Source organism: Betta splendens, chromosome 21 (assembly GCF_900634795.4).
Source record: "Betta splendens chromosome 21, fBetSpl5.4, whole genome shotgun sequence".
NCBI classification, from domain to species: Eukaryota; Metazoa; Chordata; class Actinopteri; order Anabantiformes; family Osphronemidae; genus Betta; species Betta splendens.
The window spans coordinates 1719730-1747672 of NC_040899.1; the positions used below are offsets into that span (position 1 = coordinate 1719730).

General features: G+C 47.1%; 3 protein-coding genes across 23 annotated transcripts in view; 1 reads left to right on the forward strand and 2 right to left on the reverse strand.

Moving 5' to 3' along the window:
- caska (calcium/calmodulin-dependent serine protein kinase a) overlaps positions 1-8651 on the forward strand; it is a 51821-nt gene extending 43170 nt beyond the window's left edge. For 4 of the 13 annotated variants that reach the window (XM_029137175.3, XM_029137180.3, XM_029137178.3 and 1 more), the window contains 14 exons: positions 1027-1215; positions 1340-1418; positions 1496-1581; positions 1673-1741; positions 1858-1926; positions 2572-2607; positions 4622-4666; positions 4878-5074; positions 5159-5274; positions 6586-6666; positions 6751-6831; positions 6900-7102; positions 7204-7287; positions 7634-8651. In XM_029137175.3, coding sequence (XP_028993008.1) covers positions 1027-1215; positions 1340-1418; positions 1496-1581; positions 1673-1741; positions 1858-1926; positions 2572-2607; positions 4622-4666; positions 4878-5074; positions 5159-5274; positions 6586-6666; positions 6751-6831; positions 6900-7102; positions 7204-7287; positions 7634-7810 — 1512 coding nt within the window. In that variant the 3' untranslated portion in view covers positions 7811-8651. The remainder of the gene's footprint in view (positions 1-1026; positions 1216-1339; positions 1419-1495; positions 1582-1672; positions 1742-1857; positions 1927-2571; positions 2608-4621; positions 4667-4877; positions 5075-5158; positions 5275-6585; positions 6667-6750; positions 6832-6899; positions 7103-7203; positions 7288-7633) is intronic. The other 9 variants (XM_029137179.3, XM_029137185.3, XM_029137187.3 and 6 more) reach the window with 5 other exon arrangements.
- A 1069-nt stretch (positions 8652-9720) lies between these two features.
- nyx (nyctalopin) lies at positions 9721-13719 on the reverse strand. The gene is made up of 5 exons (XM_029137199.3): positions 12534-13719; positions 12371-12433; positions 11931-12217; positions 11553-11857; positions 9721-11226 (listed from the first exon to the last, which is right to left on the reverse strand). The coding sequence occupies exons 2-5, from the start codon at positions 12390-12392 to the stop codon at positions 10401-10403; spliced, it is 1440 nt and encodes a 479-aa protein (XP_028993032.1). The 5' UTR covers positions 12393-12433; positions 12534-13719; the 3' UTR covers positions 9721-10400.
- Positions 13720-13872: 153 nt separating this feature from the next.
- On the reverse strand, positions 13873-26560 carry ddx3xa (DEAD-box helicase 3 X-linked a). Of its 9 annotated transcripts, XM_029137189.3 has the most exons (22): positions 26223-26560; positions 24935-24986; positions 24714-24761; positions 24032-24091; positions 23613-23705; positions 23446-23517; positions 21343-21516; positions 20981-21116; positions 20801-20905; positions 20611-20710; positions 20398-20533; positions 20199-20296; positions 20005-20103; positions 19759-19919; positions 19323-19467; positions 19107-19251; positions 18821-18871; positions 17707-17888; positions 17435-17552; positions 17203-17356; positions 17003-17121; positions 13873-16781 (listed from the first exon to the last, which is right to left on the reverse strand). In XM_029137189.3, exons 1-22 carry the CDS (start codon positions 26265-26267, stop codon positions 16696-16698), a joined length of 2379 nt encoding a protein of 792 aa, XP_028993022.1. In that variant the 5' UTR covers positions 26268-26560; the 3' UTR covers positions 13873-16695. The 9 variants fall into 9 exon arrangements, with proteins under 9 accessions (XP_028993022.1, XP_028993031.1, XP_028993023.1 ...); XM_029137198.2 differs by lacking the exon at positions 23613-23705 and having other exon boundaries at positions 21409-21516; XM_029137190.2 differs by lacking the exon at positions 18821-18871.
- Positions 26561-27943: the final 1383 nt, after the last annotated feature.

The following is a 27943-nucleotide window of genomic DNA, read 5'->3' on the forward strand; positions in this document are numbered from 1 at the left end:
GCAGAATTATACGGAATATTAATTTCTCCTCTCCTGCTCCTCGTCATCAGTCTCTCACTTCTCTGTCTTTCACCTGAGCGCCTGTTGGGCTCACACAGACGCACACACACACACACACACACACACACACACACACACACACGATGCACACACAGACGCACACACACAGACGCACACACACACACACACACACACACACACACACACACACACACACGATGCACACACAGACGCACACACACAGACGCACACACACACACACACACACACGATGCACACACAGACGCACACACACACGCGCACACAAGCGCGCACGCACACACACACACACGCACACATGCTCATATACATACACACGCACACACAGACAGACAGACACACACACACTCACAGACTTTCAGTTCAGGTGCGGTCGGACTCTCGCTGCCTGATCTGGGTGTTTGTGTGACGGACGCAGTGACAGCTCTCCCCCTTGTTGAAGTTTGACTTCCATCCTCTGAAGTTCACGGCAGTTTGTTGAAGCGAAACCTCGGTGGACACGAGGCTTAAACAGACCACAGTCACCTGTGGAGCGGGGGAAATACCTGCTGCCGCTTCCTCCTCACTGCTCTGACTCGTCCCAGTCCGCTGCTCATTGAGCTCAGACGTCATGTTATTGGGATCAAGCAGTTTGTAAGTGGTCCAGTGTAAAAGTCAGTTTGTTCTGGGTGTTTTAATGAGACACAACAATCAATATTAGGCAGTAATTAAGATTTGAGATAAGCTGCTGCTGCTTCGTTCTCAGGATGGAGCTACAGGTCGTGAAAATTAATCAGGCTGCTTCATTAACGCCAGAGGTAATTAATTTAGACGCTAGTGTTTGTGCTGCACACGACGGCTCGAACCAGTCTTTGTCCAGTTTCAGCTGAAGCTGAACCTGAAGTAAGCTTTGGACTCACCCCCAGTCAGGCTCATGGCTTCCTGCAGTCACATGCATGTTTGAGCAGGAACCCAACGCTAACGGTGCTTCGTTGCTCCTCTCCTCAGGCGCTGCTGCAGACCCACGACGTGGTCGCCCACGAGGTTTACAGTGACGAGGCTCTGAGGGTCACGCCTCCACCCACCTCGCCCTACCTGAACGGAGACTCGCCTGAGAGCACCAACGGAGACGTGGACCTGGAGAACGTCACCAGAGTGCGTCTGGTCCAGTTCCAGAAGAACACGGACGAGCCCATGGTACGGTGCCGCTCCTCTCTACTGGGAGGACTGGGCTCCTCTCTACTGGGAGGACTGGGCTCCTCTCTACTGGGAGGACTGGGGTGGGAGCTGGAGAGCTCATGTTGTGTGTCGGTCTCTGCAGGGCATCACACTGAAGATGAACGACTCCAGCCACTGCATCGTAGCAAGGATAATGCACGGCGGGATGATCCACAGACAAGGTAAGAGGCCGTGGGCCTGAAGGAGGCTCTGCTCCTCTGCTCCTCTGCTCCTCTGAGCGAGTCTGGCTTCCTCTCAGGAACGCTGCACGTGGGAGACGAGATCAGGGAGATCAACGGTATCAGCGTGGCCAATCAGACCGTGGAGCAGCTGCAGAGGATGCTGGTGAGTGTGAAGTCGTTCCTGCTCCTTAGAGTGCGAGTGTGCAGGTTCCTCACACGCCTCAACCCAACGCCACTCCTTCGTCTGTTCACAGAGAGAGATGCGCGGCAGCATCACCTTTAAAATCGTGCCAAGTTACCGGTCGCAGGGTTCCTCGTGTGAGGTACCGAGTGTGTGTGTCTGTTTGTGCGTGCGCGTGTGTCTCTTGATGTGTGTGTGTTTCTGTTTCTGTGTGTGTCTGTTTGTGCGTGCGTTGCTGACCCGTGTGTCTCGTTCCAGAAGGACTCCCCCATCGCCTCCAGACAGTCTCCTGCCAACGGCCACTCCAGCGTTAACAGCTCCGTCTTGGTGAGGAGCCTCCTCCTCCTCAGACCACCGCCGCCTCCTGTGTGTGTGTGTGTGTGTGTGTGTGTGTGTGTGTGTGTGTGTGTGTGTGTGTGTGTGTGTGTGTGTGTGTGTGTGTGTGTGTGTGTGTGTGTGTGTGTGTGCGTGTGTGTGTGTGTGCGCGTGTGCGTGTATGTGTGTGTGTGTGTGTGTGTGCGTGTGTGTGTGCGTGTATGTGTGTGCGTGTGTGTGTGCGTGTATGTGTGTGTGTGTGTGTGTGCGCGTGTGCGTGTATGTGTGTGTGTGTGTGCGTGTATGTGTGTGTGTGTGTGTGTGTGCGCGTGTGCGTGTATGTGTGCGTGTGTGTGTGTGTGTGTGCGTGTGTGCGTGTATGTGTGTGTGTGTGTGCGCGCGTGTGTGTGTATGTGTGTGTGTGTGTGTGTGTGTGTGTGTTATTGTGTCCGTCCTCTTACACAGCAGCGCCTCCCTCAGTGGGTTGTGTTGTTTCCTCCGGTGGGCGGTGCTGATGCTGCAGCTTGCTCTGCCTGTGTGCTCCAGAGCCAGAGCAGCTCTACTCACTCACTCCTCCTCTGTCCTAGAGTTAGACTGCAGATGATGTGCATGCGTGACTTAACTGTGTGTAACATAACATTCTCTGTCACCGACCAGGACCTGCCGTCCACCATCCAGCCCAAAGGTCGACAGGTGATTATCTCTCCAGCGTCGCTCTCCTTTTCACAACACTCATCCACATAATGCTTCCACTGCTAATGTTAATGCTGCTAATACAGCTGTGTAGTCTATTCATTACCAGCTCACAGATACAGCAGCTGTGAAGACACTGCAGTGGTCACAAAGCGCGTAGAAGCTGCTGAGGCAGATGTGCTGCTGTGACACACGACCACTGCAGTGCTTCACGGTGGCTCCAACAGCACAGGCATTGTGACGCAGCAGAGCCACAGGTTGTGACCACTGACGAGGTCCTGGGGCCTCATGTACGAAGGGCACTTCGCACAAAAGCATGGCGTAAGCACAAATTCACGCCAACGTTCACATGTATCAATAACGACGTAAAGTAGAAGTTGGTGTAAATCTACGGCAGCTCGCTGCTTTGTGTAAGTACTTTTCTACAGCTATTGGTCCGTTGGCGACACCTAGAGGTGAAACAGGGAAGCGCTTAATCGTCTTAAAACCATCATTAGTCACAGCGGAGAAAAAAATGAATATACAGCCACGCGTCTGCAATTAGATGAGAGGAAAAAAATATGAGCAAAACGGTGCAAACATATATTCTAAAGTCCCGTTAGATCATCTAATAGAGGATCTACTAGAATCTGATAGAGGTGCTCGTTCTTGGAGCGCGACAAAGCAAGAACCCGCATCAGGCTGCTGACCACAGGGTTCCAGTCCAGAGGGAGCTGCAGAGCGGTGGGTAAATGCCAGTGGGCCCGGAGCCGAGCCGAGCAGAACCGAGCAGAGAGCAGAACCGAGCAGAGAGCAGAACCGAGCAGAGAGCAGAACCGAGCAGAACCGAGCAGAGAGCAGAACCGAGCAGAGCCGAGCAGAACCGAGCAGAGAGCAGAACCGAGCAGAGAGCAGAACCGAGCAGAGAGCAGAACCGAGCAGAGCCGAGCTGAACCGAGCAGAGAGCAGAACCGAGCAGAGCTGAACCGAGCAGAGAGCAGAACCGAGCAGAGCTGAGCGCAGAACCGAGCCGAGCAGAACCGAGCAGAGAGCAGAACCGAGCAGAACTGAGCGCAGAACCGAGCCGAGCAGAACCGAGCAGAACCGAGCAGAACCGAGCAGAGCAGAGGCAGCTGTGTGGGACGTAACCATGAGCCAGGCATCCAGTTCCCATGTAATGCGTTTGATCAGGGCAACATTAAAGCGCAGTTGGCAGCGAGAGCAGGTACTGATGTGATCGGACTCATCGACACATCGCCATCAAAGCACCGTCACAGGATGAAGCAGCAGGAAACATTATAAGTCCATCAACGTACACACAATCTGTGATTATGTCCAGATGCAGCTACAGTCAGTGAGTTGTCTGGTTTAACACATGATCCATTCATTTAACGAACAGCGTGGGTGGGATCAGATTAAAGCTTGTAGCTTCAGTGGCTTCTTGCTCTAAATAAGTTCACATTTAATTAATATTAATTCTTGTTGAGCATCAACATCATACTGTTTCAGTGTCATCAGCAGTCGGTGCTGATGTAGAGACTTCCTATTAGTGGCTGATGCAGTGTCGTCTCCTTCACCTGCCTGTTTTACTGACGCTTTGGTGGTAAACTTCGCTTCACGCCCACCTTCATGCCATCACTTTTATTTATTTAAATACATTAACATTTATATTGAGGCCCAGGAGTCTGCTACTCATTCACCAGCGCTCAATTCTACTTCGATTGGGATTTACGAAGCAAACATGCGTAGATTTGTACTTAGGGGACTTTGATGCATCCAGATTTTTTTCCACTTACGCCGTTTTCTGCATTTGCACTTACACAAACTTTAGTAGCAAATCTACGCAAGCCTTTGTACATGAGGCCCCAGTTGCCTAGAACCTGCCTCACCTGTGCTGCTGCCTCAGTGGTGGCCAGCAGGGGGCAGCACTAAGCACGTTTAGTGTCGTTCATCCTTATCCTGTCACCACCGCCTCCTCCATCCTCGTCCATAGCTGTTTTTGGTGCATGATGTGTGTGATGCGTTCAAATCCTAGATTGTATCCAGGAATCCAGCAATCAAGGACCAAATGGCTGTTAAGGTAAGAGGCAGCTGTGGTGTGTGATTGGTTTACAGCAGAACAATGAGTGGTGTTCACATTCACAATGCCTGTGCTGTTAGAGGCTCGTTGGCCACACGCTGACTGAGGGTTCAACTAAGTGCACCGCTCTTTACTCCTCTGCCCAGTTTCCTGTCACCGGACTCACTGGCCCGGTCGCCTCACGCCCTCCTCTCATCTCTGTGCATCACAGATATACGTACGGGCCCAGTTTGAATACGACCCCTGCAAAGATGAACTCATCCCTTGCAAAGAAGCCGGCGTTCGCTTCCGCGTGGGCGACATCATCCAGATCATCTCAAAGGACGACCACAACTGGTGGCAGGGCAAGTTGGAGAACACGAAGAACGGCACCGCGGGGCTCATCCCGTCGCCAGAGCTGCAGGAGTGGTGAGAGCAGGACACATGGGGAAACACACATGGGGAAAAGCAGGAAGCCAGTAACGCGGCTGCTTTGATGTGGCCGTGCTGCAGGCGGGTGGCGTGTATGGCCATGGAGAAGACCAAGCAGGAGCAGCAGGCCAGCTGCACCTGGTTCGGCAAGAAGAAGAAGCAGTACAAGGACAAGTACTTGGCAAAGCACAACGCAGGTACGCGCGCGCACGCACGCACGCAGACGCAGGCACGCACACACAGACAGTGTGTGTGTGTGTGTGTGGTGGGGGAGGGAGTGTAGCTCCGTGTGTAAGAGGATCCTGAAGCTGCCAGCCAAGCAGAAAGCGTACAGTGTAAGGTAGCAGGTCAACGTAACGCTGGAGCCTGGAGGACACGCGTTCACATACGGACACGTTGGCTGAGACGCCTGTGTGTGCAACCAGAGCTGCTGAAGGTCAGAGCAGAGACAGAAGGTTTGTGTTACTGTAGCGTAGACAACGTGCGTGCGTGTGCGTGTCAGGTCGTCTGCCTTCAGCCTCACTCGTCTGCTTTGCTCACAGCACATTCATGCGTTCATAGCCTTGATGTCAGTGGATCCTGAGCTGAATCCTGGGAGTCGACCTCCTGCTGTTACACGTCAAAGCTGGTTCTGATCATTGCTTTCTAAGTCGCAGAGACTTTCTCTAATATCAGACTATTGATGCTGGTGGGTCTTGGCCTCTCAGGCTCCAGTCTGCGTCTCATTGGTGCCTGTGGCCCTCTAACAGCTGTAACCACTCTATTGTGTGTATTTCTACTGCTGGCGCTGTGCACAGCTGCCCAGCTGTTTGTGTGTTTGTGTTATGTAATCTGCTGTTGACCATGTTATGACCTGTCCTGTTCATCTCTGGCTTCCTCCCACCGAACGGCCTCTCTGCATGTAAGTAAACCAGTGGCAGCCAACCTCTACCTGTGTGTGTGTGTGTGTGTGTGTGTGTGTGTGTGTTGTGATGTTGCTCCTCCTCATTTCCTAATCCATGTTTGTCCAAACGTGCTCATGTCGGTGAATGTCCTCCACTGTTGGACTCAGGTTCAGGTTCAGGAGCAGCTGCTGAACCTGAGGCCTCAGGAGAAGCCAGGGGTTTTGTATTTTGCTCGTCAGCACCCTGAGACGGTGCAGAGACACTCGGCGCCTCAGATGTCACACATACCTGCTACTTATCTGGGTCTGCCTTTAGTCACAGGATTCAGACGCCAGAAGGAGGGGGTGGTGGGATAAAAATAAACAGAGGCGAGTAGAAACAGAGTCAGACTCTTTGTAAATCTACGTCAATATTCACATTTGAGTAAGTGTTTCACTGACAACAACAATACAAGTAGGAAATTCCTCTCTGCAGACGTTCTCCACCTCAGCTCTGCCGTCTTGATGTGAAGGAGAAATCCCATCATTTGTATCAGCCCTTGTCATGACCTGTGTTCATCCACTGCCTGTCTCTCTGCAGCTCCCTGTCTCCGGCCGTCTCATCACTTTGTGTCTTTTCCTCCAGTGTTCGACCAACTAGACCTCGTCACATATGAAGAGGTTGTGAAGCTTCCTGCGTTCAAGAGGAAAACGCTGGTGTTGTTAGGTGAGCAGCGTGTGCCAGATGCAGCCAGCTGTGCTGCCTTCACAGCCCCGCTCAGTGATGGATGGATGTGTGTGTGTCTGACAGGAGCCCACGGCGTCGGCAGGAGGCACATTAAGAACACGCTCATCACCAAACACCCCGACAGATTCGCGTATCCCATCCCACGTAAGAGCACGCGCGCCGCCGCAGCAGCGCACGCCCGGCTGCACCTCACCCGCTGTTCTTCCCCACAGACACGACCCGGCTCCCCAAGAAGGACGAGGAGAACGGCAAGAACTACTACTTCGTTTCCCACGACCAGATGATGCAGGACATCAGCAACAACGAGTACCTGGAGTACGGCAGCCACGAGGACGCCATGTACGGGACGCGGCTGGAGACCATCCGCAAGATCCACCAGCAGGGACTCGTAGCCATTCTGGACGTGGAACCTCAGGTGCGTGTGTGTGTGTGTGTGTGCGTGCGTGCGCGTGTGTGTCCGTGCGTGCGGGGGCCAAATAAAAGCTGTCTCTGATCTCACGGGGCGTTGCATTTCAGGCCCTGAAGATCCTACGGACGGCAGAGTTCGCCCCCTACGTGGTCTTTATCGCTGCCCCGACCGTCACGCCAGGCATCAGCGAGGTGGGGGTCCCAGTCTCACAGTTCTCCCTCACTCTATGATTAGATACAGACCTGTGTGAGGCACTAACAAAGCCTGGTCTGCGGCTGTGCCGCTCGCTCGCTCGCTCGCTCTCACTGCTCTCACTCGTCTACCTTTGCATGCTGCATGCGTCTGTCTGCTCGGTTGATGCTCCGCTCAGATGCCCAGGTGGTGTCGAACGCTGCCAGTAAGTGAAGCCTCACAGTCTGAGCCTGTGTGGTGTTGTATTGTGTCAGAATGTGTTTCTATACTAGTTACCAAAGCTGTAACGTCAGGCCAAAGTCCAGCCTGGATTGATCAGTGTGAACGCCTTTTTTACCTCCACAGGACGAGTCTCTGCAGCGGCTGCAGAAGGAGTCTGAGATCCTGCAGAAAACCTACGCCCACTACTTTGACCAAACCATCATCAACAACGAGATCGACGAGACCATCAGGCACCTGGAGGAGGCCATGGACCTGGTGTGCACCACCAGCCAGTGGGTTCCTGTGTCCTGGGTCTACTGAGCTTCTCTCCTCTCATCCGTGCTCTCTCCCAGAAGCCTCAGCCAAACTCCCATCATTCCCCTCTGCAAAACAAAGGCAAGTCAAGCCGAGCCGACGGAGGACTCCACGCGGTCCTGGATCCTCAGCGTCCCGTGAGGCGACCACGGCCTCACTGGAAGCCAGTGGCCCCTACAACCTCCTCATAGTGTTGTAAACTAAAGTGAATATCGTCATGTCTGTAATAGCTAGGAGGCAACATTTAGTAGATGTTTGTTTTAAAGAGACAGTACTTTGCCTCTTCCACCTTCACCTGGTTGACATGTTGTAAAGCATCTGTAGAACGTCGCCGTCGCTGGGTTTGTGAAGTAAAAGCACACGAATGCAGGGCGACGTCTTCAGGGTGGATCACGGCTCCCATCAGGCACTGGTTCCTTCTGTTCTAGGCTGTAACGCTCCGACTGGCCCCTGCTCCTCACGTGTATATGCGCCTTCCTTCCTGCCAGGTACTGTCTCTTCTAAATGACTCCGTAAATGTTTAGAGATCTGAATGAGGTTTTCATGCATGTGGACATTTGCAAGCTTCCATGCTGTCAGTCAGTGTTCCCTGTGTAAACCTCCAACAAGAAGACAAAATCTATATTAAGAAACATTCCAGCTGTTTGAAGACTGAACTCAGCCAAGAGAAGCAAGACGGGGCCAGAAGCCTCCAACAGAACGGAGCCGGACGTTGACTTGACACCTATGCACATCCCTTGCATTTCGGGTGACATTTCTAAACCACAGGTTTATAAAAAGAAAACCAACCGTGTAGTGACATGTGTTTGTAAATACGAAATCAAATAAAAGTCTTGATTTTTCTCTTTCTGATTTGTCTTGTATAAAAAAGGAATAACTAAATAACTGATTTTGTTTCTTTTCCACCTCAGACGTCCTAAAGTCTCAGTCGTTTGCAGTTACAGAATAAAAGTCAGTTTTTAAGCCTGAGAAAACCTCTAATCTGCTGCTTTCACTGCACATGAATGAAGGGCCTTATGAAAATAATGAAACATTAATGAACTAATACAAATCACTCTAAATAGTGTTTTGCTGGTCCACTGGATCAGGTCAAGCTGTGAACGTCTCCACACAAGACAATTCCAATGAATGAACACTTGACCCGAGGCTTCGTGTCGGCACCAACTCTACAACTGAGCCCTGCATGAGTTGGCACTTAACACTCTAAGGAATCAGCATAGTCCTAATTTACTGTCATTTTACAAATTACGCTTCGATAATGACATCAGAAAATTAAAATCATTGCAAGCTTCAAGCTAAAAGCAGCATTTCACTGAATCAGTGCTGAGCTTCACACACAGACAACCTGCATTTGGTGATTTCAATCAATCCAAGTGAGTGATTAGAAAGAGCTGCTTCACTGTAGAGTAATCCCTGAGCATTAACATGGAGCCAGAGTGTGGTCAGGACAGCTGTGCAGGACTTAAATGGATGCGTCACCTCAGCACGGGGTCAAAGGTTAATGTATCTCTGACGATCATAAACTCAGCAAATACTAAAGGACCGTAGCCTGAAGGGAAAGCGGCTGGTGACTGGCTGGTTGCCATAGTTACAGCAGGAAGAAGGCGCGTTCTCTGTCCTCGTCTCTACAGGATCTAAACAAAAGGGTTTTTACAGTTTTTAGAGGTTTCACAAGAAATCATCTGTTGTAAGCAGACGCATAATGAAGTTTAGTTAAGAGAAAATAATAATAATTATTACTATTTAAACATAAAGCAGCACAAATGAAAGAGTTGATAGAGAGGCTGAAAGGATTAGAACAACCTTCTCCACAGTCATCTCAGTCTGGACCTTCCCCAATTCCCCAGACAGCTGGTCGCTCAGACATTAACTGGAGCAGGTAAATTCCTGATCTGACGCCAGTGAAGCGGAGAATCCAAAGTTCAACAGCCCTGTTTTTAATTTACAAAAATAGGTTTAGAAAAATAGGTCCAAGCCGGATCACTGCTACTCACATTCAGCTACACAGCACAAATAGAAACTTCACGATATTCAACAGGTCATTTGCACTGTGAAGATTTTCTCATCTAGATTCTTCCCCTCACATGGTCCATTATGTGTCAGCCTACAGAAGCAGCAACGACATTGAGCAGAATGTGGTGATAAGGAGATTAATGCATTTAGAACCTAGTTTTGGAGTGAAGAGAAACAAGCAGGGGGGACATCTGCTGAGGAGATAAGCACAGGAGCGAGCGCTTCACTTCAGGGGATGGGACGACAAAGACACTGCTAACAGACTGCAGCACTAGCAGGCTTACATAATAATATTTAAAATGGCAAATTATGCAACAGAAGCTGGACGTTCACATGTACATTGTCATCCGCTGTTTGACATCAGACTCTGTATCTGTGATTGTCCAAACGGGTCACATGATGGTCCTGATGCAGACGGTTCAACTAGATATTTGCTTTTTTCTGTCTAGTGACGAAAGCCAGTCTTTCCCAGATCCAGTTTGGCAGCACACAGTCACATCGTTGCCAGGAGGAGCATTCCCTCGTCCCTCATGGATAAATCCAACGTCCTTGTTCCTGTGTGTCAGGAAAATATCCACAGTTCTCATGTGCAGGAAGGACACGAAACCAGCTCTGAGCGGATCCAACCCAGGACGAGCCACGGAACCATGAAGCAGAGGAGGGTCTGGTCGGTCTGAGCGCGCTGACCTCTGACCCCGGCAGACAGCTGCCCGTCCTCGGCCTCCTGCAGGGTCCCGTTGCGGCGGCTCTCGGTCCCGTTCCCCATCTCGTCCCTGAGCTCCTGCTGGAGCAGCTTGGAGAGGAGGCTGTGGAAGCGGTTCTCGGTGGTGGAGGCCGTGTCTGAGGAGGCCGTGGTCAGGTTCAGCTCTGCCGGGTTCACGCACGTGCCGTTCGCGCTGGGGAAGACCACCTGGCTGAGATCCAGCCCCGCCACGGACGAGGGGGAGGCGCAGGGGATGTCGCGCACCAGCTTGTAGCTGTCCATCCACTGCTTCAGCCACTTCAGGGAGCAGTCGCACTCCCAGGGGTTTTTAAAGAGGTAGAGGCGCCCCAGGAAGTAGACGGGCTGGAACACGGGGAGGGGCAGCGAGGTGAGGTTGTTGCTGTTCAGGTGGAGCGAGATGAGGCTGGTCAGGTTCTCGAAGGTGCCTTCCTCAATGCAGAGCAGCTGGTTCCTGTCCAGGTACAGGACCTCCAGCTCCACCAGGTCACCGAACCAGGTCTTGGAAACGTTGGTCAACTGGTTTCCCCCAAGATTCAGCATCTTGAGGCGTATGAGGCCCTTAAAGGCGAATCGGGGCAAATCGGAGAGCAGGTTGTCGTTGAGGTAGAAATTCTCCAGGCGCACAAGGTCCTGGAAGGACTGTTCATGGATCACGTTAATGCGGTTCTCCTGGAGGTTCAGGTACCTGACGAGACAAACAGTAGGATCCAACTGAGAGACCGAAACAACGGACGAGAGAATAAACATTCAAGCAACGCTCTCCAGTCTGAAAATAACATTAAAGATCTGGAAATACTGCAGCAATTAGTTCAAGCAAAACAGGCAGAGAAATGTTCCTCTCATCAAACAGCTCAGGTCTGTAACGAGTCACTCAGAGAAATGGGCTGGAAAATAGAAACAAACATAAAGAACGCTGAAAATGATAAAAAAATAAAGACACAGATCCAATAAATGACCAACGAGCTGTGGAATCAGCCCAAACTCAGAGGAGTGTGTCTGATGCTGCCTCACCGGAGGCTCCCCAGGCCCAGCAGGGAGTTGTAGGCCACAGCCTCCATCTTGTTCCGCTCCAGGTAGATGTGGGTCAGGTTCTCCATGCCCCGCACGGCTCCGGGGATCCTCCTGAAGTTGTTCTGGAAGCAGAGCAGCTCCTTCAGCGCCGTCTGCTCTATGAAGATGCGGTCGGGGATGTTGAAGAGGTTGCAGTCCGACAGGTCCAAACGCAGCAGCTTCTTCAGGCCCGTGAAGGTCCGCGTGTGCAGGTAGCTGATGTACTCGTTGTGCGCCATCTTCAGCTCCACCAGGTTGGAGAGGCCCTGCAGGTCAGAGGAGGCAGCAGAATGAGCCACACACACACAGCGCTGCCCGGCTACAAGCATGTCAGCACACCTTAAAGGCGCCGGGGGTGATGAAGGAGATGTTGTTATGGTCCAGAGACAGAGACTTGAGCGAGGGCAGGGTCCCAAAGGCCCGTTCAGACAAGAACTTGAGCCGGTTCTTGTCCAGGTTGATGGCGGAGGCCTCGCAGGGGAACTCCTTGGGCAGCTCCGCCAGGCCGGAGCGGTCGCACAGGACGCTGCAGCTCCTCTCCTGGGTGCAGGAGCAGGAGGCCGGACAGGCCCGAGCACAGGCCCAGCGGGTCAGCGCCGCCTGGGGCAGCAGGCACAGCACGCAGACTGGAGGGAGGGAGGGAGGGAGGGAGGGGAAAACCAAAGGAGAACCCGGGTCACACAGCGGCACATTTACTGGAGCTGCTCGCAAATTAAAACAATGCCTGAGCAAAGGAACGGCGTGGACGGAAAAGTGGAGCACAAACAACAGTAACTGACCAGCAAACGCGAGGGCCGTCATAACTGGACGCTCATCTGGGACACGCCAGGATTAACGCACGCCTGAAACAGCAGCAGAACACGAGCACGTCCACGGTGGAAACGGCACCATGCTGATTCCTGCTCACGGCCGGAGCGAGCCGAGCCGAGCCGAGCCACGTACCTGTCGACCCGTGCAGAGACGCGCGTCCACGCAGGCTCAGCTTCACCGTCGGCATCGTGTTCGTCCCAATGAGAGCGGGAGCTGCGGCGCCAGCGCTCCTGTGGAAGTGTTCACACTTCACCCTCCAAACACACACACAGCAAAAATCCATCTCTTAATGGCAGTCAAATCCCCTGGATGGAGGGATGGAGGGATGGGGGGTGGAGACGGGCGGAGGGATTATACAAGTGAGGCAAAGCTCTGGGCTCGGACGGAGGCAGAGCAGCAACTTAGAAACACAGATTAGAGCCGACAAACAGCCTCCGCTCCAAACGCAGCAGATGCTGACGTGGATTAACGGGACGCAGGGCGCCAGGGCCGCGTCCCGATCAGGAATCAATGGACCCGCTCAAACACGATCTCTGTGGATCCTACCCGCCTGTAGAGGTTCTCCTGTTCCTCGCCAGCGTCTCCTGGTGCTGCTCAGTGGGGTTTGTGGGTTTTTTCTCAGCTCCACGTGGTGAAGAGGACACGCTCAGGCTGTGAACACACGAGTACATGACGCTAGTGGTGGTCTGCAGATCTGATCAGATCCACTGGACCCTCTCATACTTGAACGTCCCTAAAACCAGTGCTGTGAATGACACAAGTTACACAACATCATTTTAATGGTTGTCAGTGGCTCAGCAGTTATGAAACACCCTCCGATCATTAGACTGAAAATCCAGGTCATAAATAATAAATATGTCCCATGAGACTCACTGCACGCGGTTGGAGACGGTGAAGCTGCGACAGCGCTCTGCATTTGGGTCGTCTGGTTTTCAGGTCACCTGGTCTGACTCGGCCCACAAGCACAGGATTAATGATCTACTGTTAGAACAGAACCTTCACAACAACCATCATGAAGTTTGAAATCACGTCCTGCTCATCCAGTTTAAAAGCACTAGCACAAATTAGTTTGTTCCACATTTCCTTGATTATTTCACATCTACATATGTGAAACTAGTTTTTAATATTTTCATAATGCCACAAACTGGAATAAGGGTTCACTTATGTCGACGTGTCCTTGGGCAAGACGCTGAACCGAGGTTGCTGCTGGTGTTTCAAGCGAGCGCCTTGTAGAGCAGCTGCTGGTGTCAGTGTGTGAATGTGTGTGTGAATTTGAGTGTGAATGAGCTGCAGTCCTGGAAAAAGCTTTGAACGCAGCAAAAACTGTGCTTAAATGCGCTGGAACAAATGTGGCCCCATTTACCAATAAACAAACCAATACAACACCATTTGTGGCTTGAACATGTTTGAGCTCAGAACAAAACTTTAACTGAAGACAAGTTCAATCAAAAACAAAAGACCAACGACACGGTTGAACTTCCAAATGAAAACTTTATCTCTCCAACAGAAAACCTGGCCAATCTACCAAATCCAGTTGTGCAGCCCGTTGGCCCACATGGACCCAGGCCGTCAGGCTGCTCTGCTACAAGTCATCGCTCAACAACTACAGTAAACAAGTCTTCATGAAACATGCTTGATTTTCAGATACTTTTGCATTCAAACATTTTATTTTGGTAAAATCATACAGTTGCACAGCTGAGTATTTCCCATGCAGTGCAGGAGCTTCTAAGCTAATACAGAAAGCAAAGTCTACATCTAAAGAGCTCTGGGGTTCCCTGGAACAAGGAACAAGTCTCCGGTTCTACTTGGCACAGAACCTTCAGTACTGCAGACCTGCTCCACGTGCACAGGGAACCCAGGAGTCATATATGCAAATACAACAATGAGAATAAACCACATGTTTGTTTCTTTAAGGATTGCCATGTGCCAGACATTCACTGGAGAAAAGAATTCTGGTCAAATTAGAGTAAAGAATCGATAATGCACACATTTGGAGAATCTGAACACTTCTGCACTGATATGCTTAGGAAACTGATTTGCTTTATTCCAAACCTTGGCATGTTTGTTCATTTCAAATTTTGCTGACCAATTGGTATAATCTAACAAAGATTACTGGGCCAGAGGAGGCCCCGAAACAGCTGTGGATATTACCGACTGAGTCCAATGCATCTTAAACATTAAAAGCTCACACTACCCTGAAATATATAAATTTCACGCATACAGGTGACATTCAACATTCAAGTGCCAGTGTTTTTTGTACTGTCTTTTGGTCAAGTGTCTGAAACTTTCAAAGAATCACTTTGAGGCTTACAAAAATAAATATTTGTCAAAAATGCTTAATAAATTACACAAAACTAGCAGCAAAAGTAGAATCTAGAAATCTGTGCAAATGGCTAAATTCCCCCAACTGCTAAATCCCCTGGTCCCAAATAAATCCTGGTTCAAACGTTGACAACCCTTCCCCTTTGTAAACAAGCTGCGTTTTCCCACCACAGTCTCCTCACAATATTTGGAAGCTTAAGGACACATATCCAAGACATCTATATAAAACTCTAGATGTGCAATAAAAGAACTTTTGTAAAACTTGATGGGCACGACATACAAGGGCCTACACACCTAAAACAAGTAGCACCATTCAATCGCACGTTCTCACTGTCAGTGCATCCGCTTATAGTTCAATTTCTTAAAAAAGGTTTGAAGGCACAACACACCCGATGAGACCTGGGAGCACTTGGAAGCCAACGCTCCTGCTCTCCTCTCGCTGGCTGCTCCTCAGAGGAAAAGCCACAGATTTCTCTAGATACGCATCTGCACAGACGAACCTCAGCACCTGACAGTGCTTCTGTCCTACAGGAAGTGACTTGGTCTGTGGTCACCTCCAGTTACACTGCACAGCAATAGAAACCAAAGCCACTGACAGCGGCGGTGCCCTGAACACTGCCCCATGCCGACGCCCGCTCCCAGACCCGGAGGTCCGGCTGCTGCTCTGTTCATTGCAGTTTAATCGATAAACCTCTGATCATTCGAATGCCTGTCTCTCAAAGATGAACCTGCCTCCAACGCAGCTTGAAAAGAGAAAACTGTAGTAAATTAAGTTAAGCCTGCGACTCAGTTCACGCGTCGTTCCTCCTTGACCAAAAAACAAAACACTAGCAAACGTAGAATACCAACTGGCCCCACGGCTGCCGGTCGAGTCCATAAACACCAACACCACGCTCTGCCGTCCCGATGCTGTGGTCCTTTATGCAGCCATTTTGAACTTCACTTTCAAGATGGCAGGCATTTTGTTTTGATACATATTTGTAGAGAAACGAGAAAAAAAAAAAAAAAAAAAAAAAAAAAAACGACTAGGTTTCAATTCTGCACACACCTGCACCAAAAATGTCTCAAGTAAAAAACACCGCCCACTTAATGTAGCTAGCACTTGGTAACATACTAGCTGCCGTAACACTGTCAAGTCAATTTAAAAATGTGGAGTAACAAGTTCCAGCATTGAATATTCTCATTTCAACCTCAGCGACTGTTGGCACTGAGCTTAATGACTTCTGTGTTTAAGATCACAACAGGAATGGCTATTTTGAAGACTACCGTAATGAGGAGCCTGTCCAGGATAGAGTGAGCAAAACCAAAGAAAACAAATGTAACGTCGTCCCTTGGGATTAAAGTGGCCCAGTTTGTGTTCGATGTAGTAATGGCTCCATTAGCTGTTTTGACTAGAAAAGGCTACATGATGTTCCTGCAATAAATTTGAAGTTCAAATGGAATCGTGACTCTGGGAGCCACAATATCCCAGTATTTGCCAAGGTTTGATTAAGTCCAAGCTTATTTTACCTTTCTAATAAGTGTCACCAAACAAAACAGTAAAAACAAATTTAGAGCTCTTGGCCATTTTCATCTGGTGACATGAAAATAGATTTCCTGGTTAAATTCAAAAAGGCACAGTACATTAACATACAAGTGATCCTCAGATTATTCAATCGGGCTCCCCCCACAAAAAGAACAAAAATACTTTTAACAATGAAAGTCCGAGGTTGCTGTCGGACAATGCGTGTCAGCATCCATGCTCACTCTGAGGCGTGCGACTCTCTGCGGTCTCATGTGCGTCGCACGTGCTGGTGACTTTCCTTTGCGTCGTGCGGCGCTTCCTTTTTGAGAGAAGCGAACGGCAGAGAACCAGGTTGGTAATGTACTGTGTGTCAGTGAAGCTACACAGGGAGGGTTGTTATGGTCTGGCTTAAGTTAACATGTGGTTTCCATTGGGTATGGTTGGCATGGCAACCTCATCCTATGGCGTTTAGTTGCCCCACCAATCCACACTACCAGAGTGGTTGTAGTTTCCCCCATAGCCATCAGCGCTGTAGAAGTTGCCGCCAAATCCACCTGAGAAAGACAAGTTAGAGGTTAGAGGTCGCGAGGATGCTCCTGTGGCCCAGAACAATACAACAGATCTTCTCTGGGTTACATCCTTTCACATCCATTACAGTCAATACCAACATTTTTGTTCATGTTAACTTAGGAAATGGGCTCTGAACTTTAATAGATCAACTTTTGAGTTTTTAAATGTGTTAATGCAGAAACCCCACAGGTAATCGTTTGCCTACCTCCCCCAAAGCCACGGTTTCCTCCATGGCCTCCAGTGTTGCGCCCTGCACGATTGTTGCTAAAGCTTCCCGATCCAGGGGTTTGACGGTAGTCTCTAGCTCCAAAACCACCAGAGAACCTGGACAACACAGCACAATGAACTTTAATTCATGCCCAATACTCCACCCATGCCTATGGGGGGCATTTATTGAGGCTTTACCTCTTGGAGCGACCACGGTTGCTGCTTTTGTGCTGGTGCTCGTAAGCCAGACTTTCCAGCCAGGAAGGAACCTCCTGCTTGGCCTCCACCAAGATGTCCAGCAAATCTTTGGTTATGTTGCTGTTTTTGTCGTTAAAGAACGACGTGGCCAGACCTGCTCAACAAAGGCCAAGAGTAAGAACAACTTTTCCACATCGTTCATCTTTGTGCTTGCTCAAAGTTTGCTTCATACCGAGGTTGCCCACACGTCCCGTACGGCCAATACGGTGAACGTACTCCTCAATATCACTGGGCAAGTCAAAGTTTATGACATGTTTCACATTGCTGATGTCCAGACCTCTAGCAGCCACCTGAGAAAAAAGGCAAAGACATTAATGCCTGATTGTTGCCCATGTTTGGAGCAGAGTTCTGCAAACCAGAAGGAACAGAACGTTAACCTGTCTGAGTATGTGTTTTATAACTGTTCACTTCTGGAGGTCCAGGAACCCAGGCAACATTACTTACAGCTGTAGCCACCAAGATTGGGCAGCGCCCAGAGCGGAACTGATGCAGAGCCTCCTCTCGGTCCCTCTGGGAGCGATCGCCGTGGATGCTGGTGCAAGCGTAACCCTCACGGTACAGGAAGTCTTCCAAAGCATCAGCTCCTTTCTTGGTCTCCACGAACACCAGAGTCAATGAGTCTTTACCTGCACAGCCACAAGAAACGACACCGATGTATTCACGCTCTGTGGCTCTAATGCTTCTAGGATAAATAATAAGCTACGAAAGTAATGGAAGCAGGAACTCAGGCACACTAAAAAGGTCAGCAACTGCAATATCATGAAGTAATCAAAACCAAAATGAGAACTTTGAAATGAAGGGGTTGAATAAAAAGCTTTACATTCACTGACAACCATTAATTGGCAGCTCACTTCTGTTTTTTGTCACAGCTTTAAATGTACATGAACGACCACGTTTTGCAACTAAACTCCAGTCAGATGAGGCATTAATGGCTATCAGAATAAAAGCTTGATATAAAATGGCTGGGGTGACGGGATAGGACAGGCCATTCCAAATCACTTACACATCCTAATCATTTAGCCACTGTGGCACCATCCAAGAAAAGTAAAAGCTACATCCAAAGCTCCATCCTCCACTATTGCTAAAGCCTGCGTGTTGAGAAAGAAACTAAATTGTTAAGGCAGTAACAGCTTTGCTATTTCTATTAAATTGCACCCCCCCCCAAGGCCCCTCTTATCTTTAATGACAGCATGTGCCTTCGCAGGGCAGGCCATAAATTACTTATTTGATTGCTTTTTATAGCAGCTGCTGTATCTCATGGTTGCATGGGAACAGCAACAGCAGTGCTGCTTAGAGGCAGTTTTAAAACAGTTCAGCTATAATTATCCTAGCATTTACTGCTATAAACCAAAGTCTATGCTGGGCCCCTTGTTAACCATCGACATTTGACTGTACAGTGGAAGGCAAACGTCACTGTTCCTACAGATTCTCAGTGGAAAAGAAAAAAAACAAAACTGAGGCAGCATGTTAGCCGGGGAGCAGAGGGACAGGATGAGCTGTGGGATGTGATGTTTCTGGCTTGTGGGTCAGAGTGAAGGTATGCTTTATTCAAACTTACCCGGTTTCTCTGGAGCCTCTGTCACATTTTCCTGAATCTCAGTGGGAATTACTAAGATAAAACCAAACCAGCCAGTAAACACAAGGCTGCTCAGGACACAACTTAATAGCATTACAACCCCATAATGTCTGCTCACCCCTGCATGACATTCTGACAGTTTTTCAGTGAAAGCTCTAATGAACATTTATTTACAGGGAGGCACAAAGTACGCATATGGCAGACTGACACACGGCACAATGTAGGAGCTTAAGAACCTTCATGACGAGTGTGTGGGGAGCATTAATACCTGTAGCATTAAGCAGATCTAGGAGAAAGGACCTTTTGTCATTCTCCTCAACCCAGACGACTTTTTGTGTGATGTTTTCTGAAGTGGAACCAACACGACCCACAGCCAGGAAGATGTAGTCCTCCAGGAAGTCACGGGCCAGGATCTACACAAACAGGCCACATGTAAGCACACATATCAGGTAACTCTGCATGCGTACTGACTGCAGCTACATACCTGGATTTCCTTAGGGAAGGTGGCACTGAACATCATGGTCTGACGGATTCCTTTCGGGGGCATTGTGTCCTGCTCCACAATGCGCCTGATCTGTGGCTCAAATCCCATGTCCAACATGCGATCAGCTTCATCCAGGACCAAGTAGCTGAAAAACACGTCAGTCAGTTTAGACAAAACCTACTGAATCTAATACACTGGTGTCAAACTCAAACCAGTCCCTTGCTAGGTTTTCAATTCTCCCCAGAACCTGCCAAATACCTTGATCAGGTGTTTTAAGTCAAGTAGCAGCCAACAGCTGACACAGCTGTTCAAGGTAATCAGCAAGGAGAGTTGGAAAACCAGCAGGGACACCAGCCCTTTAGGACTGCACTTTGACATCCTGTTTTAATAGTTTGCAGATCCAGGCTTAATTTTTTCCCTTGTGTACTACACTTACTTGCAGTGGTCCAGACCAATCTTGCCCCTCTCCATCATATCAACCAGACGTCCAGGTGTGGCCACCAGCAGGTGACATCCTCGCTCAAGGTCTCTGATCTGCTGGCCAATATCAGCTCCACCGTACACCACACAGGGACGCACATGTGAGCGATAGGCAAACTGAAAAGCAAGAGAGTTAACTTTCAAAATACAGATTAAATTATTAAAAGACAGCATTATGATAATGGTTTATGTCTGGGCTCACCTTCCTCGCCTCATCATAGATCTGCAAGGCCAGTTCTCTGGTGGGGGCTAGAACAAGGGAGAGTGGGTACTGCTTACGGCGGCCATACCTTCCATTCTCCTGTGACATTAAGGGGGAAAAAAAACAAAAAAACACAGTAAACACACTGACAGCAAACAGGTGCTAAAACCCATTGCCATTAACATTCTCAGTACCTGTCCACTGTTCTTGGCAGCTTGCAGAGCATCCCCTGGACCATCAGTGTAGATCTGACTCAACACTGGCAGCAAGAATGCAGCAGTCTTACCAGAGCCTGAAACAGTTAATTAAAAACCATCAGTCATGTACCAAAAGGGCATTAATTGGACAGTTGGCCTTTCCATTGGGATTTAATGGAAACCAAGCTGTACTCACCAGTCTGGGCGCAGGCCATCAGGTCTCTCTTGGACTTGATGATGGGGATGGCATGCTTCTGGACAGGAGTTGGACGAGTGTAGCGACTCAAGGTAATGTTCCCCATGATAATCTCCCCCATGTCCACATCATGGAACTGAATAAGGATCAGAACAGTTATGCCAATTAACACACAATAGCAACAAAACACAAGAACAAGGAGGAAAAACTTACACTTTCAATGTGTTTTGGGGAGTTTGTGCCAGTAGCTTCCACAGGAATATCATCATATTTCTCAAAGTTTATCCCAGTGTTGCTTCCAGAGAAAAGCTCACTACAAGACAAATTTTACAAAACTGAAAAGCCTGGAAACATCCTGAAATTGAACATCCCATTCTGAATCGAAGGGTCCAGGTTTCCTTACCGTTCCAGGCGGTCATTGGGAGCAGTGGGCTTGGACCAGTCATCCTCTCTTGATTCCTCCACCCAACGACTGTTTCCTCCACTCGAAAAGCCCCCACGGTCATACCTGCACAAAAATCAAAATTATACTTCACATTCTAGCAATACTCCAGGTTATAAAATCATTGCAGTAATTCCACACCTTCCCCGGGAGCCTGCCCCACGATCATTGAAGAACGCAGGCTTAGATCTGTCTGTGCGGCCCCCAAAGCTGTTGAAAGCGGCATCTCTGGGAGGTCCTCCCCAGTTCCCATCTTTGTTGTCATAGTTTCCAAATGCTGTATAAAGCAGACAAAGACTATTAGTGACATGACAGGATCATTTAAGATGCGGTTCCTAACTTTTACCAGAATAGTTTCCCCTTAAAAAAAAAAAAACTTTAACCTTTAAGTCCTATGTACGCTCAGACTAAACTACAATATAACTGCAAACGAGGGTGGGGGAGGGTGGAGCATAACCTACACCTGTAGCTCAGTATTGAGAGATACGACAGGTTTTCCCCACCTGCATTTTGCAATGGTTGATTAAACGAGCCTTCACCCCTGTTACCACGGTAGGCGCCTCGCCCACCTCTATCGTTGCGCGGGGGTCCACGCCCTCCAAAGCCCCCGTTGGTGCGATTGTCATGGTAACCATTCACAAATCCATTGGTGCGTCCGTTGTCCCATCCAGGTGAATCTTAAAGTGGAGGGAAATGGGGGGAAAAAAACAAAAAAAACGTAAGAGGCTTGTGATAAAGGAACATCTAAATGAGTAAACCTACTCATCTGACTGTATTCCAAGTCCTTACTAGCAGTGAGCCTCCTTAGGGGCTGACCCTCTTCAAGACTAAGTTTGTAGCAAGTGGGATGGACACAAGCAACTTCAAAAAGACTAGAACCTGGACTAAAAGTAAAACCAGTAAAAAGCTGCAGCAACAGGTTTGAGTTAATGTATAAATTAAGCAAAAATGCAGAGCAAGTTCTGCCTCCGTGGAAGAGAACAGACAAATTAAGAGTTTGGGGTGAAAATCACGGCATCTTAAAAAAAAAAAAAAAAAAGTTAAAGAAGGCTTGGTTCAGTGCTGAAAGACCTGTTAAACCTCTCCCTTTCCAGGACATTTACCACAACAATCTACCCAGCTTTGGACACAGGCTGTGTCATCGTTTCCATCGGTGGCCCCACTGTTATCAGTGCAGGCTGATGCTGGTGGAGGCGGGGTACAACTGTTACTACTACTACTACCACAGCAGGCCTTAAGTATCCGAGGCTAAAGCAACAACGTGGCGAGCTACAGGTTAGTGTTGTTTTGAATGGGCTCTGATTCAACCTCAGGGGATGACTTTTGGGTTATGTTGTGCTTTTTTCTTCTTCGTCATCCAGCAGGTACATGCTTTTACAATTTTCTCCCATTCAATTAAGGCACAAAGAAAAGCCTTGTAACAGCTCACAACTGACTGTAGACAAGTACACTAGTTGGCAAATTATGCAGGTTTGTCTCCAATAATACTAATCTAACAATTTAAAATTGAGTATTAAGCCAAAAATAAGTGTCCAGTGGTTCTAAACAAGTAAAAAAAAAAAAATACTAGTAGCAGGGAGTAGTTTCACCTTTAAGCCTGTAAAAAAGCATTTTCAGGGTTTGCGTTGGAAGCTAGTCATTTGGAATAGCGACAGACATAAAACGTTCATGTGCTGACCTAAGAAAACACATGCAGTAGTCACTGCTACAGATCACAAACTATTTAGACCAGCACAAAAAACACCTTTACTGCAAAGTGCCACATCACATTAACTACTAAGCTGCAATGTTCCTACTCTCCTCTCCTCTATAGATATGTCAATTGCAGCATCCAAGATCACAATTTTGTTTTGCACTTCCAAAACAAAAAAAAAAAACAAAAAACCTGAAGCTCACTCAGTCTGGGAAACTGAGGTGTTTCCATGTGTATGACACTAGATGGAAAAACAGGTGTCATCCTCTGGAGATGCCTGCACACTGAGCCAACACTTACCCAAACAATACATCTCAAGGGTATAAATTAGGATTGAGAATGCACTAGAATGCCGAAATGACAACAAAACTATAGTTGGAAAGATGGCGTATTCCATCATCTGTCATAAGGGGACGTGAATGTGTTAGTCCACAGAATGCACACGGTCAATAAGCTTTAAAGCTATTGCGGCAGAATATGAATGCCCTCAGGTTTAAGTCTGTCAATAATGTACAAAAAAAAAAAAAAAAAAAACACCAATAATTTTAAAAGACTATTAAAAGATAAATGACCAATTTGATGTCAACGTTCCAAATATGTGCAAAACAGTGATATTTAATTTGTTTTATTGGAATGACGATGCAAAAGGTGCAGAGTCTCACGGTCAGTAGACTGTAGTTAACATTGTGTCATTTATTAGTAGGACAGCCACACTAGTGATGCAGTGCAAAGTGTTTAAAGCACCATCATGCATCATAAGCAGCAATTTAAGCTTCCAAACACTGTTAGGCCCAGATTTTTGTTGCTTTTCCTCACGTGTCCATGACAAAGCAGGGGCACATCAATTACACCCCAGTGTTCAACTATGTACACCATGAAAGTCTGCCAACAAATAGATGGCATGCAGGTATACCACAGCTGTCTCTCCAACCCCCACTGTAGGCATGGTAAAAGGCAAGCTCTTGAGAGGCCAGTCTTGGGTAACCTGAGCAAAGGTAGGGAAGATGGCTATAAAAAGATGTGCCCATAATTACAGGCTCATGCAGTAAGAGTGTTGGCCTTGACTACACTAATAGTTACCAATCTTACAGTCATCCCATCCTGAAGTATAGTTATTTCTCTGTCTTTGCTGACACTCTGCTTGCCATGGCTGTGGGAACTGCTTAGAAGAAACTATGGGGACACTGGCAGGTAAAATTTGGCCTCAAGTATGCAGTGGTAAAAATGCACTACACTTTAAAAGCTGTAGAACTTATTCTGGTAAACCGGTGTGAATTTTTGATTTACCAATAAAACTTAGAACTTTAGACTGAAAGCATCCCAGCAAAGAAGCACATCAATTAATCAAGAGTATATCTTTATCTTTTATGGCTGTTGGAAGTGTACAGCTCCAAATTCACCCTCTCCACTTCACACTGGCTTTGCTGTGTGTAAAAAGGCTATCTCATGCATCTGGAAATGCAGGTTGCCCTCAGCGAAAGCAGATAGAAGGGACTTACAGAGATTTACTGGTGCCACTGAATAACCGCACTGTCTACCAGTGGAATAAGCATTTCCTGCTGTGGAATAAGAAAACAGCAAAACGAGAAAAACGTCAAGTGTGCAATGACACAGTATCATGATACCATGAAAAACATTTCAGGACTAGTCCCAGGCACAACAAGTGTCCTGATTTGCCTTTAAGAGGCTAAACAAGTGCAGGAAAAATAAATCCTTTAAAAAAAAAAAAAAAAGGAATATATATATATATATATATATATATATATATATATATATATATATATATATATATAGCCACCCACAAAAACTTGGGAATATTGTTTGCTAGTAAAAAGTGTATGTGTTCAAATGATTCAGGCAGTTCTAACGATTGCCCCTTTTGTGAGCATTCTGGGGTGAAATTTTGAGGCCACTGCTGTTTTGCAGCAAAATTGCCCTACTTTAAAAAAGCCTTCATGCATAGAAAGAAAACCAATTTGATGGGGTTTCCCCTTCTCCCTCCATGCACTAGCAAAAAAAAATTCAGCCAATAACCACCATTTTGGCCAGGGGAAAGGGTTTTCTGGTTCTTGTTAAATCAAATAAATTTCAGTTATCCCTGTTTGATGGGTTTTTAAAATCAAGAACATCACAATATCTGCGTTGATAGACTGGCCGAGGTAGACGGGAGCTTGAACTCACCATTTTTGGCAGCATCCTTGTTCCTTAAGTGAGGTGGAATGTAACGCCCTGGATTTAAAAAAAAAAAAAAAAAAGAAAGAACAAAAGTTATACAACACTGACTGTGTCCCTGTAGTAATTTTCTGAACTACACTGGCAAATTGTAAAGAGAAGTCCAAGTTGTAAAACTGCACAGTAACATGCAAATATTTAGGTTCAGGTATGGTCTGCCCATTACTTACTGCCGGTTCCTCCGCCTTGTCCGTCAGCAGAGTTCAAGTCTAGGGCAGCAAGCTAGAAAAGAAAACAATTAAGTAAGCAATTGAGAAGTGAAGATTAAACAAACGCTAGATATAAATGAAATGACCACAAATTCTTTCCTTAGAATGCTCAGTACAGTAAATTAATTAAATACACCATCCAGATCAGTCTTTAGAAACTGGTCTTAATGAAACCACGGGACAGGAAGTAAACTTTGTTAAAACCACTTCCAGTTTGTTAGGTCAAAAAAATAAATTAAGTCATTAAATAAAACCAGTACATTCAGAACAGGAAATATGAATAAAGGCTAATTCACATCTTATCAACTTAAAACATTCCAGTTTAAAACCTACATCTATCTAACAACTAGTTTTGCAAAACAACTCCAGAAACTGAACTTCAGACAAACCAAGACACATAATGCAGGGATTTTTGTTCCCCCCCCCCCACTATCATTAAAGCACTTAAAGACACAATACTAACATAAAAGGGGAACCTGGCTCAGTTCTTACACATAACTGAGGGCACGGTATAACTAATCCCCACAGATGTCGCCGTAATGTCAGGTATATAATAAGTCATTGCCATTATCAACAATACTTTCCACTACAGTCTCTCAACGATCCATAACGTGAAGGTCTGTATTAACTACAGCGTTGTTTCGCTAAAACTTCGTTGACTTGTCGAACATACGACATGTCAGACGACACTGCTCTAGTTTGGCCCATCGTACTAGAAAATGTCGATAAATTAGAGTGAGACGACGAAAAAGTAAAAACATTCCTTGACAAACAGTCCAGTAGCTTCCAGGCATGTATACTTCTTAAACAAGTACTGGACGCGAGAGCACTACAATTAAGGGTTGCTAAATCGCTGCCAACATTTTTTCCTGCGCCACGTTTCAGGTTGAGAAGGCCCAACGCTTAGCCGGGCCGCCGTGGGACACCGGCCGGGCCGTAATCGGCAGCTAACGTCGACTTTAGGAATAACAATACAAACTAAGTGAAATTATATTTGGATATTAAATTGAGATCGATTGGGGCTGGTGTCAGGCTGTTCTACATGTACAGGGGTTCATACGGAGCGCCTTAGTGCCGCGGTGTCGAGCTCCGCCATCACCATCTTCTTCACAGCCTCCATTTTAGCAGCCGCGGCGTTAGCTTAGCTTAGCTAGCGGCTTAGCTCTTACGACGCTCAAAACGGCCCAAAACTACATGTGGGGAAAAGCACAAATCACAAAATATTCTTAAAAAACACAAAAGCACTTACCTGCTGATCTAGACCGTGTGGATTCTCAACGACCACATGACTCATAACTAAAGAGAATAGTGGGGGATTATTTGTGGAGAGAAAGGATTTTCTTTGTTAGCTCACGACCGGCTGTGCGTTACCGTTAAATTATCTTCCCTGTACAAGTTTACCGCTTTGAGTTAACAATTACTTAATAACGTTAGCTAGACTGTTACGTTTACTTAAATAAATAAAACGTCGTTGTTTGCTATAAATACGAATTCTGTCAAGTTTCCGTATAAAATGAATATTGCGGAGCTGAAAACTAAACCCCCTCCCGGCAGGCTAGACGGTGGCGGAATGAGACACTGACGGCTCAGGTAGCGCGAGATATCAGCCCTAGAACCTCAGACCAAGGGAGATATCGCGATATTACAGCTCTAGAGACAAGGGACCGATGATTAAGGTCAGTGCTTGTCTGCTGTGAAATAGAAATGTTTCTTTGAAGTCGTATATTTATTATTATTATTATTATTATTATTATTATTATTATTATTATTATTATTATTATTATTATTATTATTATTATTATTATTATTATTATTATTATTATTGTGCTCCGTCTGTTCCATCCCCACAAGCCTGTGTTTTTCTAACATGCTTTCTGCTCTGCACTTTTACCTGTTCTGGTCATTTATGTGGCATTGATCGAATGAAGCCCATGAGAACCTTAAAGCTCCCGGGACAACGACAGCTACTAGGGAACAGGACAGCTGGTGAGAAATGGTAGGCAATCAGTGAGATTGAGCCCTACGGAGACCATCATCTGATTCTAAAATGTCACTTAGGTTACTTATTGTGTCGCCTAAGTAAACAGACTAAGCACTTGTTTGTCTTCGACAGTGTTGGAAATATTAAGTTTTGTACAATAACTCCAGGTTTGAGTCAGTTCACTTTTTTTCAACATTATAATGCATTTCAGATTGTACACTACAATCACACTGAATGGCCACTTGATTTAGTCCTATACTTCAGCTCTGGCCTTAATTCTACTCCTACAAGGTTCTAGTTTCTGTTTTTAAAGCTGTAAAAAGGGTGAGAGTATTGAGGTCATTATTTACTTCCTTGTTATATGAGATGATGACAAGGCAGGAACATCACCTGTCTGCTCCGTGTGCCAGCTGTGTTAGTCACTGCGTGTACACGGGAAGCAGTGAGGTGACTCAGGCTATTCCAAGAAATGTTGTTGGACTTGATATCAAACAGAATAGGTGAGACACCAGGTGTGTTTATTATTGATTCCTGGAATTCATTTAGTAGCTCTTCTGTCCCGTTTATATGTTAAGGTTGGCTTTCTAATTACTACGAACTGTACAAAGTAGTACTAGTGAACACTTTAATGTTTTGATTGTTTGTCTCGTGAGGTTTACGTTAGGATTCTTAGCCCCATCTGCTGGTTGCAATAACGTTCGGAAAGCAGCCAAACTTGAAGAATGCTGAATCAGTTCAGTACTGAATTGTGTAGATAATTTCACTAGCTAGATGGCAGTGAGCTCCATATCAACTTTTAGATAAAACAGGTCAGTCGATGATGAACTAGCAATAACTTTGAAAGCCAATTCCATCAAAGTTTATAGTAAGTGGACGATTAGTATTCAAGTACAAAGCTGTTCTGCAATTATTTTTTTGTCATATAAATACGCACACTGCAACCTTTTCACAAATGTTAGGCCATGATACATGAACATAAGCATGTGGCT

Bases quoted from the DNA above. Each gene is read 5' to 3' on its own strand.
- nyx (XM_029137199.3), bottom strand. From the start codon at position 12,392: ATGACGGCCCTCGCGTTTGCTG. The intron at 11,858-11,930 runs GTGTGCTGACAT...TCTGACCTGCAG, and splicing joins TCACCCCCGGCGCCTTTAAG to GGCCTCTCCAACCTGGTGGA. The intron at 11,227-11,552 runs GTGAGGCAGCAT...TTGTCTCGTCAG, and splicing joins CTGGGCCTGGGGAGCCTCCG to GTACCTGAACCTCCAGGAGA.
- ddx3xa (XM_029137189.3), bottom strand. From the start codon at position 26,267: ATGAGTCATGTGGTCGTTGAGAATCCACACGGTCTAGATCAGCAG. The intron at 24,762-24,934 runs GTAAGTAATGGG...TTTTAAATCCAG, and splicing joins ACAAGGCGGAGGAACCGGCA to GGCGTTACATTCCACCTCAC. The intron at 21,117-21,342 runs GTGGGGAAAACC...TGCTTTATACAG, and splicing joins TCAACCATTGCAAAATGCAG to CATTTGGAAACTATGACAAC.